This window comes from Enoplosus armatus, chromosome 1 (genome assembly GCF_043641665.1).
Source record: "Enoplosus armatus isolate fEnoArm2 chromosome 1, fEnoArm2.hap1, whole genome shotgun sequence".
Taxonomy (NCBI): domain Eukaryota; kingdom Metazoa; phylum Chordata; class Actinopteri; order Centrarchiformes; family Enoplosidae; genus Enoplosus; species Enoplosus armatus.
Window position 1 is genome coordinate 21,320,106 of NC_092180.1, and position 19,087 is coordinate 21,339,192.

Genomic DNA, 19,087 nt, shown 5'->3' on the forward strand with positions numbered 1-19,087 from the left:
CTTTGGGTTGCTAGCAGGCAAAAACCTGGTAGAATGATATGTCTCCAGTTTACAGAACCTGTGTGTTTGTATGACTCTGCCAGGCCTGGTGTAATGTATGCAGACATTTGAGCTCAGGTCAGAGTTGGATATAATGTAGGGGCAAGTAAAACACTTGTCAGATGACTGATGGCCAGCAGCCAGCACTTTACTCTGAGCAAGCCCTCACTGGCAGGCAACATGCAGGGCCTAAAGCTGAAGGTTTTCATTACCATGGTTGGCTCACAACTATAGCTGGATCAACTCACTGTTGGCCCAATGTAAAGTCAATGACACAGGCATGCTGTCAGTCCATTACCAGATTCAAAGCATCCCTTATCATCCATGGAGATGTGTGGTTTGGGCTGTAAGTAGGATAGGAAGATGAAGACTGGTAAAAGTAAAAACTACATATGGGAAAACAACACCATATCAAGCTTAATATTCCTACATTGGCTCTTGAGTCTTTGTAACTACATAATAAAACTCCTGCCTCCTTCATGCAATCCTCTCACTTGCCTGGACAAGGGAGTCAAGGATACACAATTTCTTCACTTCAAGTAACAGTCACACTTTGCCCATAGTTGTAGTATAGAAAATGAGTATACAATGAATTTTTAAGTTGCTCCCCCTCTGGGGTCCTATTGTGGCCAGCCAACAGTGAATAGAAAGCGGCACACAGAACCCAAGGGAGAGAAGAAGCTGGGGCAAACAGTCCACAGCCATTACTGACAGCTCCCTGGTTTCTCTGCCAGCCATGCCCATGTGAGCTCACCTTTTACAGCTACTTTATAGGGTTTATTGAAGCTTATTGTAATGCACACAGGGTTTAATATAACTCCACTAGTCCAAATAAAGCAGATGACTTCCTCCACATTCATCCTCCCCTCAAATCCCCCTCTCCCTGACGTCATTCTCTTATCTTCTGCCTCATCCTCCTTCATTCTCTTTCTCCTCAGGGCTGTCTCTGTTTAGTTTGGGGAATATTTGATTGGCAGGTTATAACCCACAGTAGGGCTGACATTGAGAAAAGGTCTTATCTGTAAGTAACATTGCTTCTTGTAGTAATTTCAGAGAAAAACCAAATAAATGCAGGGAAAGATGGCGGACACAAATGTGGACTGAGGCAAAAAGAAACAGGGACATGCATGTAGACAACCGCATGTGTGTGGTTGTGAAATCTTTCAGTCAGAATACTATTAAATTTTTCACATGAAGAGAAGGAAATGGCTTAAATATCAAGTATACACACAGAAGAATATAAACCCCCAAGCACATTCAAGGACACACTCTTATGTATTTAGTTTAAGATTTTTTCTGGTTTCTCTGCTTTATTTATAGGCAACCAGTAGGAAAGACAGCACAGGTGGAATGACATTCAGCTAAGGTCATGTGCCAGACCTGCACCCATGATGTCATCACCCCATGTCGTACATCTCCACCCACGACGACTTCAGCAGCTTTTATGTGGGGATGTAAAGCAGGCTTAGTCAAAAGAAAAGGGAATGCGGTCAATATAATGCTTTTAGTGTAAGAGGTTGGAATTGAACAAGCCAAAATCCAAAGATAAATAATCTGTGACATTTCAAACTTAATGCACATTATTCTTTGTTTTAACCTACATAGAGGATAAGATGGATTTTACCATACCACACAGGGCAGGCAAATGTAGAAATGTCAGATCATGTTTTAAGTTGTACGAACTGGATCGTCATGATGTTTATTTGTCTGGCGAAGATGATAAAAATACAAGACATCATTGGAATCTAATGAAGGAGGGTCACTGCGGTTGAAATGTCATGTTATAAATACATAAGCATCCATTTATTTTGTACTAATTAGGTTGTGCCATTTCTGTTTTGAACCTGGTCCTTCTTTTATGTACTGTGGCTAACACAAGCACAAAGAATCATTTGCAAATACTTGCCAACCCAGGAGGTCTTCTGCTGTAAACTTTAAACTGTCAGTGAGCACATTGTTCAGCGGTGAACCGAGCAGGGCTGACGCTGACGGTGGAGACTGTAGTAGCGTAGTTAGCAGGAGCAGGAAGAGTCCGAATGAATGGGACTGATTCAAGAGAATCGCACAGTTATTTCTCCACAGGCGGCGAGTTCCTACCTCATGAGTCCGGCCCTCACCCGACTCTTCATGCTCCACTCACCTGCCTCTCCAATGAAATATGAGGCATGCTGAACTAGCCCAGAGAGCACTCTGAATGCGTAATGTGTATTGTTAGTGTGTGCATTGTGTTTCCTTCCTCCGGCAGCAGACAGGTGCATTGGTGAGTACAGTAAAGTATGAGAATGCATGCATGCATGTTTGTATTTGTCTAAATGCTTGTGCCTGATTTTGTGCGTGTGTGTCCCCTCTCAGACCTCTGCAGAGGAGCCTTGCTCACTGATTAACGGTGATGAGTGGCTGAAGATAGTGAGGCCGAGCCCTCTGTCGCTCAGCGAGAGCTTTTATCTAACTCTTCAGGGGATTTGGCCATGTGATGTCGCCTCGATGCTCCTGTCTTAACTCTGTGCCCTCATCTCACCCTCTTATCTCCATCACCTCCCTCTCTGTCTGTCTGTCTGTCTGTTTCCCCTGTGCACCCATACACACTGACCCACCCACCCCACCACAGACATTGTATTTGATGACATTAGGATTTTTAGTTTTTACGGGAAAATCAGTGTGATAAAGATGTTTTTTCCCTTCTATTTTTCCCTTCTTCTGCTTGAGATAGTAATACAGGGAATATACAATGTTATATACATTTGCATTATTTGATGTACAGCCAAGGCAAGTATGAGGTCAGGGGAAGCACATGAGGTCCAACAATCAGGCACCAGTCTCTCCTAATGGGAGTGGCACCAGGATACCGTGATCCTTCACAATAGTCATTGTGAAGGATCACACTGCCCCCCAGTGGTTCATAAAAGAACAGCATCTTTATGTATGACTGATGATTACCCAGAGGCTATGCTGGAGTGAAAAGGGTGGGGCACAAAGCAACTGAGGGCACGTTACCTGGCTGATGTGTGTGCCCAAAGGGAAGCTGGGTGGCCGGTTATTACTATGCAGGATTTATTTAACTGTGATATGGGCCCTAGAGACTTGATTTGTCATGTATAAGCAATCATCCTTGCGTGGAACTGGGGCAGTAACTTTAAGAAAGTGATTGTCTTCTTCCTGCATTTTCATATATAGCATAATAGCAATTTAAATTACACACTATAATGTTCTTGATTCTTTTAAGTGATAAATGACGATACTCAAACATGATTACCTGCAGCAAATAATTGTCCTCTAAGAAAGTATCCATTTTAGCCTATACATTTTGTGATTTACAAATATAGTATAATCATATGAGTAAATGTCATAGTTAGCACGCAAAAGCTCTACAAGTCACAGCATTTAACGAAATACAGACATTTTGAGCATCATGTTTATTCGCCTTCTTGTTGAGAGTTAGATGATAAGATTGACTCTCCTATACTCAAGTGGTATCAATCCTCTCTCAAGCAAGAAAGCAAGTAAGCCCACTAACTAACAAACTGTCTGGCATAAGAATAACATGACATGACTGGAAATAATAGACCAGAATAGGAGAATATTTTATTGGTTCAGTGTTTCATCATATGCTGTATACAGTATACATTATGTGCTCCAGAGGGGTACTACTTAAGCACATACTGGAGTCTTTTTGTTAATTACATTATCTTTATCTGCAGGGCTCTTTTCTAATTTCCTTCCCACAGTTAAGAAGGTGAGATTCATTTTAATTTCTGAATGCATACCAGCACAGCACAATATATCATACACTGAGATATAACATAAAGGTCAAAATGATTGGAATATGACAAGAGATAACCCAAGAAGGCAAACTCCCTCAGATCTTAAATGCCATCTTTTGGGAACGTAAATGCCAGGAAAAGCAGCCACACAGGAAGTCAAATTGACTGATGAATATTTGAAGACAAAAGTGATAGAAAAGAAAATCAAAGTGAGATTGAAGTTAGGCTGAAGAATGAACAGTTTAGTTGAGATTCAAAAATAATCACACTGAGCCTCGCTTCCATCTTTCTTTGATGTTTATTTACAGAAGAGTAGTTTCCACAGACATCTTGAGAGTCGCTGTGAGTTTTGACATTTTCACATATGGTAACACAGTAGAAATATTTCTACAAACCACAAGTAATACCTATCCTGCGACAATTCCTCTGAACAAGCAATGTTTCTATCACAAATCATGGCTACGGTCGCCATGACTAACACTGAGTAATCCATCTGTCGTTTTACAGACTACGAAAATTGCACTTCTAAAAATGTAAAGATGTCAGTCCAAAGTTGCTCACGGCCCATGAAGAAGAGCTAATCTATTAAGTGCTCCTACAATTAGCTCCTACAGTAGTGTCTTTTGACAGGAATGAGGTCTTGTTTCGGCACACAATGATTACAAAGGTGTCTGAGTAGCTGCAGAGCGTCGCTGGTGGCACATGACCACAGAGTCTGAGTCTGTGCTTACACATTCTGAGAAGCACAGCTGAGCCGGTACACACAAAACTAGAGAAGACGTACAAAAAAATGCACAACAATGTGACATCACTGGACGAAGCAGCTCACCACAAAGCACCAGAATGTACAGGGAAAAGCCAGAGAGACAGAAATACACTGAGTGATTTGTACAAAACAAAATATCATCTATGCATAAGAGTTTTCCTTGATTTACTTAACAAAAGGACAACATGAGGCTTTGTTTGACAACAAATAACATGTAACTGAGTCGAATATACTGGCATGATACTCTATACTATAATTTTATGCAAAGATGGGGCACCTGAGTAGAGAAGAGACAATTATTTTGAAATGGCTGTCTGCACTGAGAGGTATGGCCTGGGGAGGATGTCCCTTTAGCCCTTCTCCCTGCTTAGTACTTCAGTCGCCTGGGTTGTGTTGAAGTGGTATTCTACCAAAAAGTGACTCTTAGGCTGTTATTCAGCAGAAGCGTTTTTGCTTTTTCTCCTATGATTTTAGTTTGAAGCATGACTACCATTTGAGCGAACCCATGCTTTAAACTCTTTAAAAAGCTTGGTAATAACTACTATTGCAGAATAACAATATAAAAATCAATTTAGATTACTTCCACTGACCCCTCCTCCCCTCCTTTGTTTACCCCTTCACCACTAGACTAGACCATCCAGGCCACTGTAATGAGTAAAAACTCACACTGAGATAAAACGAAACAGTCGATCCTGTCCTCTATGAAAAACTTGGTTCACAAAACAACAGGATGCGTATGTATATATGTTCTACTCCTTACAAAATGTGCAGTATCAAGAAACTGATCAGAATCAAATCAGCAAGTTACCAACATGAGGTATACTGTTTAATAAAACCCTTACAAAGGAGGGTGAAATAAACAAAATAATCAAAGTAATAATCATCCCTACAAAATTAGAGCATGAGTAATTTTCCTCCCAAAAAAATCTGATTGTTCTAGCCAACGAAAGGGGAAAAAAAGTCACGTGTATTTAAAAGATAGTGGTTAAAAGAGTTAATAGAGCTTCTACAAGGAGAGCATACACCTTTATGCTGCAGGCAGGTTTTAAGCTAATCACCATTTCAGATCCTCTGTGTCAGCTCCACACACCATAATAATCCACTACTGCATCAAGACTTAAAACACAGTCAAAACAGCGTGATTGATATATTACTGATATTACTATATCATATAGTATTACTATACTGATATTGGAAAAAAAGAACATGAAAGCCCTAATTTTAAATGCTGTATCTTACTACAATCCATTTACAGATTTTACATCAGTTTGGCAGCTACATTATCATAAAATCTAACCCCTGCATCACAGATGTGATAGTGTCTTTGTTTAATTGAATAAAATCCAGAAACTGCAACTCACTGGCACAAATCAATAGATTTCAAGAGTGTTAAATGTCCATCAGAACAAAATGGTGCACTGGTGTAGAGAGTTTACTTTCTCTGTTATAGGGGAGAAAAGCATCACAGCAAATCATTTCTATATTGTCTAATAATATTGTTTTTGAAAATGGCCATGTTGGGTGAGAGACCTCACAAACTTTATACTCAAAAGATTTCAACAGTCACAGAGTTTTAAAAATTAACTTGATTATTGTCACTGTGACTGACAACTTACTTGAAACACTATCTTAATGGACCTGATTCAGTGACTTCAATCCACTTGGTTTCTAGTCTAGTGCAGTGAATGGAAGAACGGAACCCAGGTCTGGATGAAACCTATCAGAGCAACAGGAACGCAGTCTGGAGTTTTAAGCACGACTCCTCTTAAGGTAACATGGCTAATCATGGCTGACCTGGGCTGAGAGAGGTATGTTTAAGATATCAAACTGGAATGCTTTTGACAATATTATGCTTCTTTCTGGACTCAGGACATACAGGCGTTTGAGGATGATGAGAAACAGTATCAAGATTGAACAGCATCAGTAAGGAACCTGGATCAAAAATATACACACATACTTTTGGTGGTTTGCTTTAGCTTACAGCATATAAAGGGCAAATGCTCATCAAATCCACATGGCAGGGAGCTGTGGCTGCACTGCACTCTCTACATTTAAATTGCTACACAAATCAAATCAATGATGTCACAGCAGGTGTTTTACTTTTAACAGCTGATGGAAACCTGCTCTGACACCACTAACTGGAGTGTTGCCACATGTAAAACATGGCTGCCACTTTAGATTGATGAGCTAAGTGGTGCAGCAGCAGTCCCCTGCCACAGGTGAGCTTGCTGTTGATTTGCTCTTTGTGTACCATTTAAGTGTGGTTTGCCAAATAGCACAGTAAAGTGAGAGCCAAACATTTTCTCCTAATGTGGCAAACCCCACTCAGTCACCCCCAAAAGACCTTCTAATTATCTTTTGACCCAGGTTTGCTAAGAACACATTCACTTCTGTCCCTATATGACTGCTATTGCAGTAACAACACGTTAATCTTGTTGTGATGTTAAGTACATACTGTACATGGCAATGCTAATAAAAAAATAAGTCTCTTTGAGGTACCAATCGTACATTTTGTTCAGAAAATCAAGAACAATATGAGTTTTAGAGAAAACACAATTATGTTGGTGAGAAACATGTTCAGGGTGTTTCATGTGTCACGAGGAACCATTTACATTTATCTTGCTGATGTGATTGAGTTGAGCTGGTGAGAATTAAATGGACATGGGTGGAAACATGGGCCTTTTCAGTGCTGGATGACTCAAAGAAAGCCACCTGAGAGAAGATGAGACATCATGTACAACAGGGCTAGACTGAATGCTCTGCTTGATTCTGTCAATCTCTGAAGTGGATATTATTACTGTAATTATTATTAACTGATGCCAACTTGCCATTATGTCAGAATCATACGGATGTTATGACATATCTACAATTTATATCTCGCACTCTTTCTGAGTTAAATGATAAAGCACCCAATGGAACCAGTTTACTAACTCACTATTTCTCATGACTACAGACATGTCAATTATTACCTCCGACAGGAAAAGAATGTTAAAGCTGCTGTTATCTTAACACTTGAGACAGCTGCAGGCAATGGGGACTCCCTAAAATTTTGGTATTTCAGCTCAGTGTTGTGTTTATGAAGTTGTTTATTTACCTAATATTTGCCTTAACCCCAAGATTAAACCTACAGGAGACCTTGGGCCTAATTGTAACTTCAAACAGAGATGATTTCTTTCTGATCGTCACTTAGATTTTTTCTCCTTGTGGCCTACTGCTGGCACGGCAGACTTCTCTGCAGATTTACAAATGACTTTTACCCAACTGTTGATAAATTCTCAAATTGACCATCAAAATACTGCGCTGGAAAATATGCACAACTAAATAGTGCTATAATATATTGACATACAGATGGACCAAATTATGTCCAACAAAAATCTACTCAAATGGGGGGTCATCAATGTGGTAAATTGTAAATTTGTAAATTTGTAAACTACAGTTGTTTTTTAGTTTTAGTAGCTAACGGTCTTTATTGTTCTTATTTATTATATCTTGATTTTCTACTTATGTTTCTATTGCACTACCCTGTATGCTGCTGGAACAATGCAAATTTCCCCGCTGACGGATCAATAAAGGATTATCTTATCTCTTATCTTACCTTGCATCAACAGATACCCAGCCCGAACGGGCTTACAGACTATCAGTTTCCACGTACATAGGTATGAGACCAAATATACAAATTATAGGAAAACATGAATATTCTGTATGCCTTCATACTTAACATGCATCAAATAAACTGATCGCATGTTGCATGCTTGTATTATTCAGTCTAGTTTGCCTAATTCTCCAAGCTTTAGAAATAAAATTAGCCCAGTCCAACCTCTCATTTGTGCACTGAGATGGGCATCTGCTACGTCATGCGAGAGTCCCATAGGCAATGACTTTTAAGTGGTGGTCACACCACTAAGTGACATTCATGCGTCCATGCAAAATAGGTGGGGCCGGAAGCTTGGTGATGTAGTGACTGCTCACAGGGCTAGTTGGTGAATTGCCATAACGCTAGCTAGGCTGGGCTAGCGCTAGTCAGTCACAATAGCTCAGAGAGCGTCTCTCTATTTTCTCTCTACTGGTCTGTTTACTTCTCCCTTGCACACCATTTCTTTCAATAAAAAGTTATTGAAGAAGGAAATAAAGCTCTCTGAGCTAAGGTTTGCTTACAGTTAGCTTGTTATTTCTTGCTAACAGGACAATAGGTTCACACAGTTTATTTAAAAGATGTAGGCCTATTTGTCGACTCCTATCTCTTAACTGTCTACTAACCGTTGCTCTTTTGTGGAACAGTTTTTCCCCTGCCAGCGGAGGTTGATTAAAAGTGGATGGTGCAAAACAGCTAATGAGCTAAAATGGCTTCCTCCACTTTGAACTCTCCGGCTGTCCATCCACTCAAAGGTCAGCCCTGTCAAAAGGGCTTGCTATTGGTCAATGGAGCACATTCTTGTGTCAAAGTTCACCAAAGTTGAACTCTACACTACCTTAATTATTCCCCTCCGATTGCTCAATTTCAATTCATTACGATGGAATAGCTGTTTTAAATGCTGATGTGACCAGGCATTTACAGTCTTTTTTTATTATTATTATTGTTGGTTTTCTTTGAATGTGAGTAGTTTTTGGTTTTTCCGTTTTACATCCTGCATTATCTGTTAGCTAAAAAATAGAATTTGTGTCATCATTTAAAAATGGCTGCAGTGGCACAAGTGTCAAATTGCAGGAGCTATTACTTTCCTTGCCTATAGTTGGCGCTAGTTTGACTGAACTTTCAGGTCCAAAACTGCAACTGGATCAAATTGGCTGGACCTAGTTCCAGGTGCTTCGTATCAAAGACACCGGGTGTTTATGTTTTCTGTAGGGCTTTGACAGTAACAGAGTGACACAATCTTTCAGAGATATGAGAGGAAGCTGCAATGCACTAAAGCGACATAAATTCCTTTGACAAAACACAAGAACATACAGTCAATGTCGGACGATTATTTCTGCAAATACCAAAGGCTGTAAAATCTGACAAGTTAAGAAAGAGATCTTTAAAAAGGTGCTAGTTACATAAAACTAATAAAACCACACTGGAAACCGTCCTGAAAAGAAATGAGGTAGTGTTGTTGATAAGGAGTAGGGATGCACCATGTTCCAATTTTACACCGGCAAAACCAATACTGACTCGCTCAGCTTCACATATCAGTCAATTAGAAAAGCAATCTTATCGAATACTTAAGGAATACATTGAACAGTTTGGGGTCAATGTAAAAAAAGTGTAGCACATTTATACATTTTTTCTCATCAAACTCCTTTCCTATCTGATAAATGCAGAAATTTCAAGTCAGCTTATGTTGGTTTGTGGTACTATAGCAGAGTAGAGCATTGTGGAAATGTTCTCATACAACTGGAATCAGATAGGCTTGTAGAGTCAAGTTGATTTTCCCTTGAATTAAAACCATGGCAAGCACTTCACGTACAAAATTACTATACTGAGTTAAAAATGACAACTAATGGCACATATCGCATTGGTGCATCCCTAATTGGGAGCAAAACCAGAGGAGCAGTGTACAGATGGGTTGTTGTAATATCTCCTCTAGTTCTCCCACCAACATAATTCCACCAATACCAACATGAACAAGTCAATACTTTGATTCCAAAATGAGATGTCCACCATCTGAAATTTGGCAAAACCACTTTTTACTTTTCAACTGAGTGTCCCTGTTTTACAAAATCACACCACCTGGATATATGGCATTTTGGAAAAGAATACTCCATGTGTACCAAATCTGTATACTCCATATCTTTTTACATTTTGCCTGTTTTTTCCTTGACATGTGTTTTGTATTGTACTGAATATAATCATCTATAGAAATATTTATAAATGCACCTACAATAATTAGGCACCTGAGACCTCCACACTCCAGTCAGGAAATGAAATATGTGTGTAAATGTGTGTTTATGGGTGACCGTTTGAGTTTGTGTGAGATACCATGGAATCAGCAATATTTTAGCTTTCTATGTGTCTTTCAGTGTGTGTGTGTGTGTGTGTGTGTGTGTGTGTGTGTGTGTGTGTGTGTGTGTGTGGACCCTGAGACAGCAGGAGGCTGGAGAGAGAGACAGGTGTTCTGCACTCTCAGAGTGTGCAGATACTCTTTTAAGGCTTATTCCTCAGTGCCACAGTAAAGTAGCATCCACTCGACGAAGCCCAGGGAGACCCATTCAGACTGTGCTTCCGATCCAAACATCAAGGATGATAGCCTGTCTCACTCACTCACGAAACATTCCAGGCTTTCTCATTCCTGAGTGGAACAGAGCCATGTGCGACACAGTGGAAATAGCTTCCTTCAATCCACTTCCATCTGCTTGGTTAAGTTACATCTTTCTTTTCTTTCCTACGGACGGGAAAGAAACCCAGAAGAAAATATCGTACCAATGCTAGAGAATGCATACCCATATACAGTACTCTACCACTAAAAATATACTGTATATGTATACTGTATATACACACGTATGAAACAATGGATTCAAAGTACCTATAAAAACTTTGCAAAGAAGAGAAAGGAATCCAATAATGAGGTGCATAAACAGAATCCGTTTAGGGATTGTTCCTGGGTATGTAAAAGAAAGAAAATCAGTCTGATGTCTGTATGTGTGTGGAAGGGTCGATGCCCTACATGCAGAGGCTACGGGCACAGATAACTGTGTGCTGCTGAGGTAGAGTGGACAAAGCCAGAGCTGACAAAGGGGGCAGGGGACAACCCGGCAGAGATGGCCCTCCCCGGTGCCGAAGGGCAGTGTCTGGAGTCCCCGTTCTCCAGATGCTCTGACCTCAGCACAGAACGCATGGTCTTTGGCGAGTGGAAGCCATTGGTTAGCCCCATGTCCAGCCGTGGCGCCAAGACTGCGTTCGGCTGGTCTCCCGTGCCTTCTAGTTCCCCATTGTGATTGGCCACCAACTTCATCGAGGGGAGACTCGAGGGGCTTTGGGCCAGTGATAGTTTTTCAAGAGTATCCTCCTCTCCTGGTGGGCTTGGCTGGCTCAAAGGGGAATATCTGTCCTCTGATAATGAGGGTCCCCTGTTGGTGTTGGAATCCCTTTCGCTGCCCTCCTCGTCTTTCTCCCTCCCTGGGTCTGACAGCTCTGAGTGAACGATGACTTCTGCCTCCACCTGGTTTCTGCACAGGGACGTACATAGACGATCTTCTAAGTCCTGCAACAAAACAATGCCACTGTTACTTCAGGTTGTTCTATTACTGGTAGTTGATCTACCCGGGTAACTCAAACATTCAGTGGTTTTTGTACAGTGTACAGTCATAGCCACTCCTTACATATCCTTAGAGCATGACAAACATTTTACATAGATATTAGAAAAGCTCACAATGGACTGTATGTTAAACCCCTCCCCTGAACAGCGATGGTCCAATCACAGCTTAGCAACTGTAACTGGCCTGTCAAGTTTTGAATTTTTCCACATGTTGAAGTTGTATATTCTTTTTAAAACCAAGACCATGAGCAACAGTGTAAGGAATGGATTACATAAGCTTCAACTGTTAGCATATCCGACTAACTAGCTTACTGCCTACAGCAGTAAATGTTACTTCCAGGGCAAATGGAGCACATAATTATCTAAGTAGGTCAGTTTGTGGGGTTACTGGTGATTTTACAAAAGCCCCAGTTACGAATAGCACATCCAATGTGTAGTATAGTTTCCCACCGTATGGAAGCTGGTTGGTTCAGAGTTTAGGGTTAAATTAGCCGTTCTATCCTGTTGGATTGGGGGAAACAACCTTGTTGGCATTGTTAACAGAGGCAGCATTACCTTTGCTAAACACATTGGTTAGTCCTCATCCTAAAAGTCTTTTCTCTTGTAATGTTAATAGTAAAAAAAACAAGCTGTTTGAAAGTATGAACAAGTAAGTGTTAACCTTAGCTTTAGATAGTTATAGCTGATCAAATCTGCCAGCGACAGTTTTAATTTCAGCCAGCAGAATTAACATTTGGCAGCCAGAAATGAGAACCCCGCTTTTGTTAACCTCTTTCTGAAGTCAAAGTCAAAAAATTACAACAAATTTCAAGTTGTAAATCTGCCCCGACATCATTATAAACTGTGCAATGTGCAAAAACAGAAAGCTTGACAGGCATGGCAACAGTAACTAAGGGGGGCGTGGTTTAGCAAACAGTCAATTAGAAATGCCATTTGACCCAGTGATGCTAAAGCTAAAGTTGCATGTCGGACACAGGTTGATAGCTAAAATAGATTTTAGTTTATTCATTTACCGTGCCGTTATCAGTAATTAGCATGTTGGGAGCTCCATTAATGAGTGTTGGAGAGTCTTCTGTTATGGTGTCTCTGTATCTAGTGATTCTGTTGGCCCAGTTATGACTCACAGAGCCATTCCAAGCAGCCTGCAAGATGAACAACACAGCGGATGCACCAAAATTACAACTATTATCCCTCTATCAACACGTGAAAAAATAGTTCAATAGAGTATTCAAGGCCCATCTGGAAAAGTGCTCCCCTTTGCAGGTTTGACCTTGGGTTCAGGTGCAGGGGCATCCTCCCCTTCCCCTGGATTAGCACTTGCCATCAGGCTCTGCTCCTCTGGGGCCTCTTCTAGCAGCTGACCAGACTCTTGGCTGCCTGGGGGCATCAATGTCTCCAGCTCGTGGCTATCGCTGCACTCTGGCATGTTGGAGGGAATGGGGCTGCCTCCTCTCCTGTACTGAGGGGTCACAGTTGTGGAGTCCAGGCCCCTAGACACCTCCCTGTTTGTAGCAGAGATGAAAGGGATAGTATAGGAGTTGGGCACTAGAGAAAAGTGAACGTTAATACAGTTTCCTGGGTTGTTCAAGATGGCTTTTTGTTTGTGAGACAATAGTTGTTCAAAGTAAGTAAAAGAAGTAAGATGTGCATAGGTACTGTACGAGAACACTCTAGAGTTACCATACCTGGATTTGCCGTTACGAAAGCTGAAACACATGCAAAGGAGGATGCATATCAGTCCCAGACAAACACCGACTATTATGCCTGTCACTGCATGGATGTCCAGCTCTGTTAAAATATCAGACAACATGGAAAGGGAGAAAAAAATATAAATTCATTAATGTAAACAATAATCAGGGCAACACAGAGTTTAACAATGGCAGAAATGTTCCCACTCCCAGAAATATATGCCATATTGGTTTTCATGTTTGATCTATTGCCAGTAGTAATTGTTGGCTCATATCTAGAACTCCATCTTAATAAATAAAAAATATTATAATAACATATGTACTTTGAAATACTATTTGTCTCAGGCCTGATGTAAAGAGACTCTGAATGTATTGATTCCATTTAAGACAAAGTCACAGAAGCGAAGAGATATGAGGCGACGTTCAACTAGGGAGAGCAGACCTTCATTGATATTCATTTATGCTGGGTATCTTTGGCAGTCTGGACATAGAGAGGAAAGGAAACAGATGGCGCGAGCTCTCACCCACCCACCAGTCACCTCAGTCCCATTCACACTGCATACTGGCAACACTATTACATCCTACGTGAACAAAATAAACCTGTTACTCTGTCCTTTTGTTAAGGAAGAAACGAGGAAGCTTAATGTTTAGATATTCCAAATATATGATCCTTTTGATCAATCAATTCCCACCCATTATGCAATTAGGCTGGCACAGATAAAAAACAAAGCACTGTATGCATAAGTACAATAGGTTGGTGGATAGCATGCACACAGGTACATGTGAGAGAAATATAATTTTTAAATGCTAAAACTAAAATGTGTGTTGATTAATTTCATCGTTAATGGGATTGTTTGTAAGGACAGTGAGTTTGATGGGCTCATATTGGATAATAGTTCACAGGGGAGCTAATGGTTCTGTATTTATGACAGTTTAAAGACAAAAGGGGCATTTACTAATTACAGGTACAGCTAAAATGCTGACTGGTGGAATTAAAAAGTGTGTAATGAGATTGCATGCTTAAACACAAAGTGACATGAGAGTAAAGAAAGTGCTTTTCACAGCAATTGTGCTGGGTACAGAGCGCAGTAATTCAAAGATCTCCCCTGGGGGTCCCCAATGAGGCCTTTGATGTCCTCACTTAATATTGTCCTCAAAATGCACCAGAATGGGAGAAGCGAAATAACAGTGTGTTGCCGAGCTACACTTTCTCTGCTGGCAGGGACAAATTACCCACTTTAATAGGAACGTGTGTGAATGCATGGTGTGTGCTTGAGTGTGTCTGCAAAAATGGCCTTAATATTTTAAATCTTAACAGCAACTGAATACGTTACTGTAAAATTTAACCACTACTGAATATTTAACACTGAAAAGACACCATCTGTCTGAATTTACGTGGTTTGAATTCTTCCTTTAAATCCCCAGAAAGTGGTGCAATTTCAAAAACTTTAAATATTTTAGTTTACAGATTCAGGTATAAAATTCAAGTGTCCAGTGCTGTATGCTGAATAACTGTATTCAAGTTGCTTAGGGTTAGTCAAAGTCAATTCCAAAAATCTTGTTGCTCATATTAGATTGGTGAAATTCAGATGCCAAAAATTAAGATAGAAAAATCCAAACTTCAATATCTGGACAAGCAATAATAAGCAATCAAGCCAAGGAACTGATCAGAAAATAAGGAAAAAAACTACATGTATTATGATTTCTAAGCAGTGAAAGTCAAAAATAAAAAGTAGCAATCATGTTGTTGGAATAATGAATGCAATGGCTTTTGTGGCATCAATAAAGTATACAAAGACATTAAATGATGTTACCAGTGCTCTATTTCTTCTTTTCTTATTATTTCTGTCACCTACATATGCGCTACATGACATGTACCATATTTCTGAAGAGGGGTGTGAACATCCTTTACAGGTGAATAAGGCCCTGGCCCCACCTCAGTAGATGCCCCCAACTTAAAAAAGTAACGGGTGCCACTGGACAAACCCTGGACCTCAACACTGGTAATGCTCCCTGAGAAAGAGAAAGAGGCAGACAGAGAAACATCTTGAAAAACAGATTTATAAAGATAAAGGGGTAAGTTGCACCTAAATTAAATACAAATATTTTTAGTGCAGTGGAGAGGAGTCGCGTCACACTCACCATCATGAGAGAGGTTTTCCCACAAGTGCTCAGGCTGGCTGAGGTTGCCACTGTACAAGATCCTGTAGCTGATGATGATACCATTAGGCTCCAGCGGAGGGCGCCAGCTCACCAGCACAGAGGAAGAGTCCAGAGCGCTCAGCTGCAGCTCCTCTGGAGGTGTGGAGGGCCCTGAAGGAGAGAGGAGGACTGGGTCAGTAATTAGAGCCCAGAAATGAGGCCTCACAGCTGCGGAATGTATATTGTCTTGGTGGGGGACTTGACATGTTGTGTGACAACCATCTGTGTCCTCGTGTCCACGCCACCTGGGTACAGGAGAGAGGGGGCAAGCAGGGCAACAGGGGAATGGGCTGGGGCTCAGGTGATGATACATGGCAGTGGAGAGCGTGACGGGGTGACTGGTGGTAATAATGTCATTAAAAGCAGCCCACTCTACTCACATCCCTTACTTGGCTGACAGACAGAGCTTCTGGCCAACATGAGAGTCGCTACTACACCTGGGTATTTATTTCATTACGGCCAGTTATCAGCCATCGATGCCAACCACTAAGTCCCATGTCCACTGGCCGCTGGCCAGCCAACACACAGATCCACTCAAGAGTGTTGCTCACACTCACTTGCATGCACAGGCACACTCAAGCACACATTCACATGCATATATTACAGCATCTGTAGGCCACAGAGAGCAAAGATGTAACACCTGTCCCTTGCTAGCTGGAGACCAAGATTAAATTATGAAATAAAAGTAGCATGATCAGCTTATCAAGTGCAGCTAATTAGACAAAGTTAATCAGACATAAGCATCTAAAAGCATGAATGTGTACTTCAAGGACATGATGGAATAAATCATAGGTCACTGACAGGCGGACCGCGGTCCGAGTCCGGACCCGACCCAGACCTATAATCAATAAATTATTAAGGGATTTTAAATTTTGACGAGGCGCTTCCATTTTAACTGGCGCAGCTTTCTAGTCTTTATGGCGCTGGTTTAGCGGATCAGGAAACTCACAGACCAATTGCATACGAGTTACGTCAGTCCACGTGATGCTACTCAGCCAATCAAATCTGTGCATTCCAGGCGATAAACGTTGTGACTCTGAATACAGACAGACGAGAGAGGCGAGAGGCGAGTGACAGATGATGACACGAGTTAACGATACAGGGAGAGAGACTGTGAAGTCAAGATGTGAAACAGTTAACAAAGAAAAAGGGAAACTCAAGCTGCTGCTACACTTTATTTTATTTATTTTAAGATGCACAATTTTTCAAAAGCTATTTTATTTATTTTCCCTATTTTATTTTTAAATGCAGCCCTTCTTTTACTACAGTATTATATATCTGTAGAGCTCAATGTTAAGTGACAATAAATATTGTCAAAATGTTTTTGAATTGTACTTTCTTTATTTGATTTGACAGTCAGTTGCTGATTACAGGCAGACGTTGATACAACTACTAGGCTTCTTCAATATATATCACACTAAATCACAACGCAAGTTACACATTATGATGTTCTGGACCTTTGCTTGAGGACATTTTCTCTAACTGGATCTCTTCTAATTTTAGTTGAATACCCCTGGAATAAATGATTTATGAGGGTATGATATATTTTAGCAGATGCAATGAAAAAATATATGTGTGACATATTTTAAGGCCAACTGTAAATCTACAAGTAGACAATTCTTAGGTCTCTAATAACTGTATTTTCAGCTGAATGAATTTGAAAGGACCAACACCCTGAAATATAAGCTCTTACTTTTTTCTTTAACCTTCAAACACGAAATGTTCACGGACCCTGCTTCCTCCTCCTCCTCTTCTAGAAACGGTTTCCCACCCATTTAAACACATCCACACATAGTACTGCAGCTGCCCAGTACAACAACACTCATCCATTTGTTGGCACAGTGTAGTTCCCCTTGAGCTGTTTAGGTGTAGTGACTTGCTCAAAGGCACTGCACAGGTTGTGAAGCAAAGTGAGTGTTTTCATTCATCAAGTGAGTGAAAAAAGACTTGAAGTGTGCACTTCAGTGCCAAGGAAACGGAAAAAAAACAAGTGTTTTCTCCTTGTGTCACCTTTAAATAGTTAAATAGTTGCAAAGCACTTTTCTCAAAAACAAAACAAAGAATAAAAAGAAAAGAAAATGAATGAAATATCTTTAACTACAGTAAGGATAATGCTGATTGCCAAGAATGTTTTAAAGGCCACAAAATACTACTAACACTAAGAAAATCTTCAGGGACTTAGAAATTAAAACAGAATACAAACTTCACTGACTAAACTGACAGCAGCACAGCAGAGACTCACGGTCAGACAGAGTAGACTCCTCCACTGTGCCGCTGAAGGGTCCCACCACGTCCACTCCATTAGACTGCACCGCCAGCTCATAGCGGGTGAAGGGCTTCAACGCCCCGAGCAGTACCTCCTGAGCAGAGCTGCAACACACAAACATGGCAGAGTCCTGAGTATGTGGAGTGACAGGGAAAAACAACCCATTTACTTTGTTTCATTTAGTCTTGTTAGTTTGTACAATCTGATGGACCACTCCAGGATACAATGTGTATCACCTTTATATTGTTAGCTCTTATTACCAGCCTTCTGCTTGACAATCATTTACTGTATGAAGCTGGCAAGTATTTATGCACATCTTTAGCCCATGAACTCCATATCCTTACTCAAGATCAATCTTGAATAAATATGATATACTCAGGATGGTGAAGAGTTTATTTCTTGACATGGAGTAGTAGTCAAATCAATGCAAGGACAATATATGCTCTGCTTGGGTTTGTTGGATGTTGGACATAAAACATAAAAAAGCAGAGGCCAAAGTGCAATTCAAGACGAAAAATGTGCACTATTAGTCTGAGAAAGCAGAGAAGGTATACTAAAGGCCTTTATTTAGTGGAGCTATTTAATGTCTTCAAATGCAAACTGATTTTGACCTCAAAGGGTTGGAGAAGACATAGTTTCATACCAAGAGTGCTTGAGAAAAGTTTTTAGAAGTAATATGCCACTTCTTATGGTGTTCATTTCATCACAGTTCAGGTTTGTATCATTACTGAAGATGTGTTCACGCAAACACTTAAAATGGGCTTTGAAGTGTGAACACTAAGACACAGGGAGTTATGCAGAAAGCAGTATTGTTCAAATGTTGACCATGGATTATAGTGATACAGGGCCAGCATCTCTTTAACATTACAGACATTATTCAAGTTTCAGTTGTTCACTGAAACCCGGTTTCAGACCTGGTGTGATAGGAGACCAGAGAGGCGTTGGTGGTTCCCGCTGGGCTGCAGCGCACTGTGTAGTTGATGATGCGTACGTTGCTGAACCGTGGTTTCTCCCAGCGCAGCCAGATGGAGGTGGAGCCGTTGGCCGTGGCTTGGATGCTGCTTGGGGGCAATGGAGGGGGGCGCATGGGCAGCGACGATGCTTTAACAAACACACACATTTGGCTTGAATCT

The 19,087-nt window shown here is 40.8% G+C and overlaps 1 protein-coding gene across 1 annotated transcript in view; it reads right to left on the reverse strand.

The window, feature by feature from the left end:
• Positions 1–11,216: 11,216 nt before the first annotated feature.
• igdcc4 (immunoglobulin superfamily, DCC subclass, member 4) overlaps positions 11,217–19,087 on the reverse strand; it is a 42,920-nt gene continuing 35,049 nt past the window's right edge. Inside the window, exons 13-20 of the mRNA XM_070908133.1 lie at positions 18,869–19,055; positions 17,931–18,058; positions 15,629–15,799; positions 15,365–15,499; positions 13,484–13,586; positions 13,069–13,300; positions 12,812–12,940; positions 11,217–11,744 (exon numbers count right to left, since the gene is read on the reverse strand). Of these exons, the coding sequence (XP_070764234.1) occupies positions 11,217–11,744; positions 12,812–12,940; positions 13,069–13,300; positions 13,484–13,586; positions 15,365–15,499; positions 15,629–15,799; positions 17,931–18,058; positions 18,869–19,055 (1,613 nt within the window). The remainder of the gene's footprint in view (positions 11,745–12,811; positions 12,941–13,068; positions 13,301–13,483; positions 13,587–15,364; positions 15,500–15,628; positions 15,800–17,930; positions 18,059–18,868; positions 19,056–19,087) is intronic.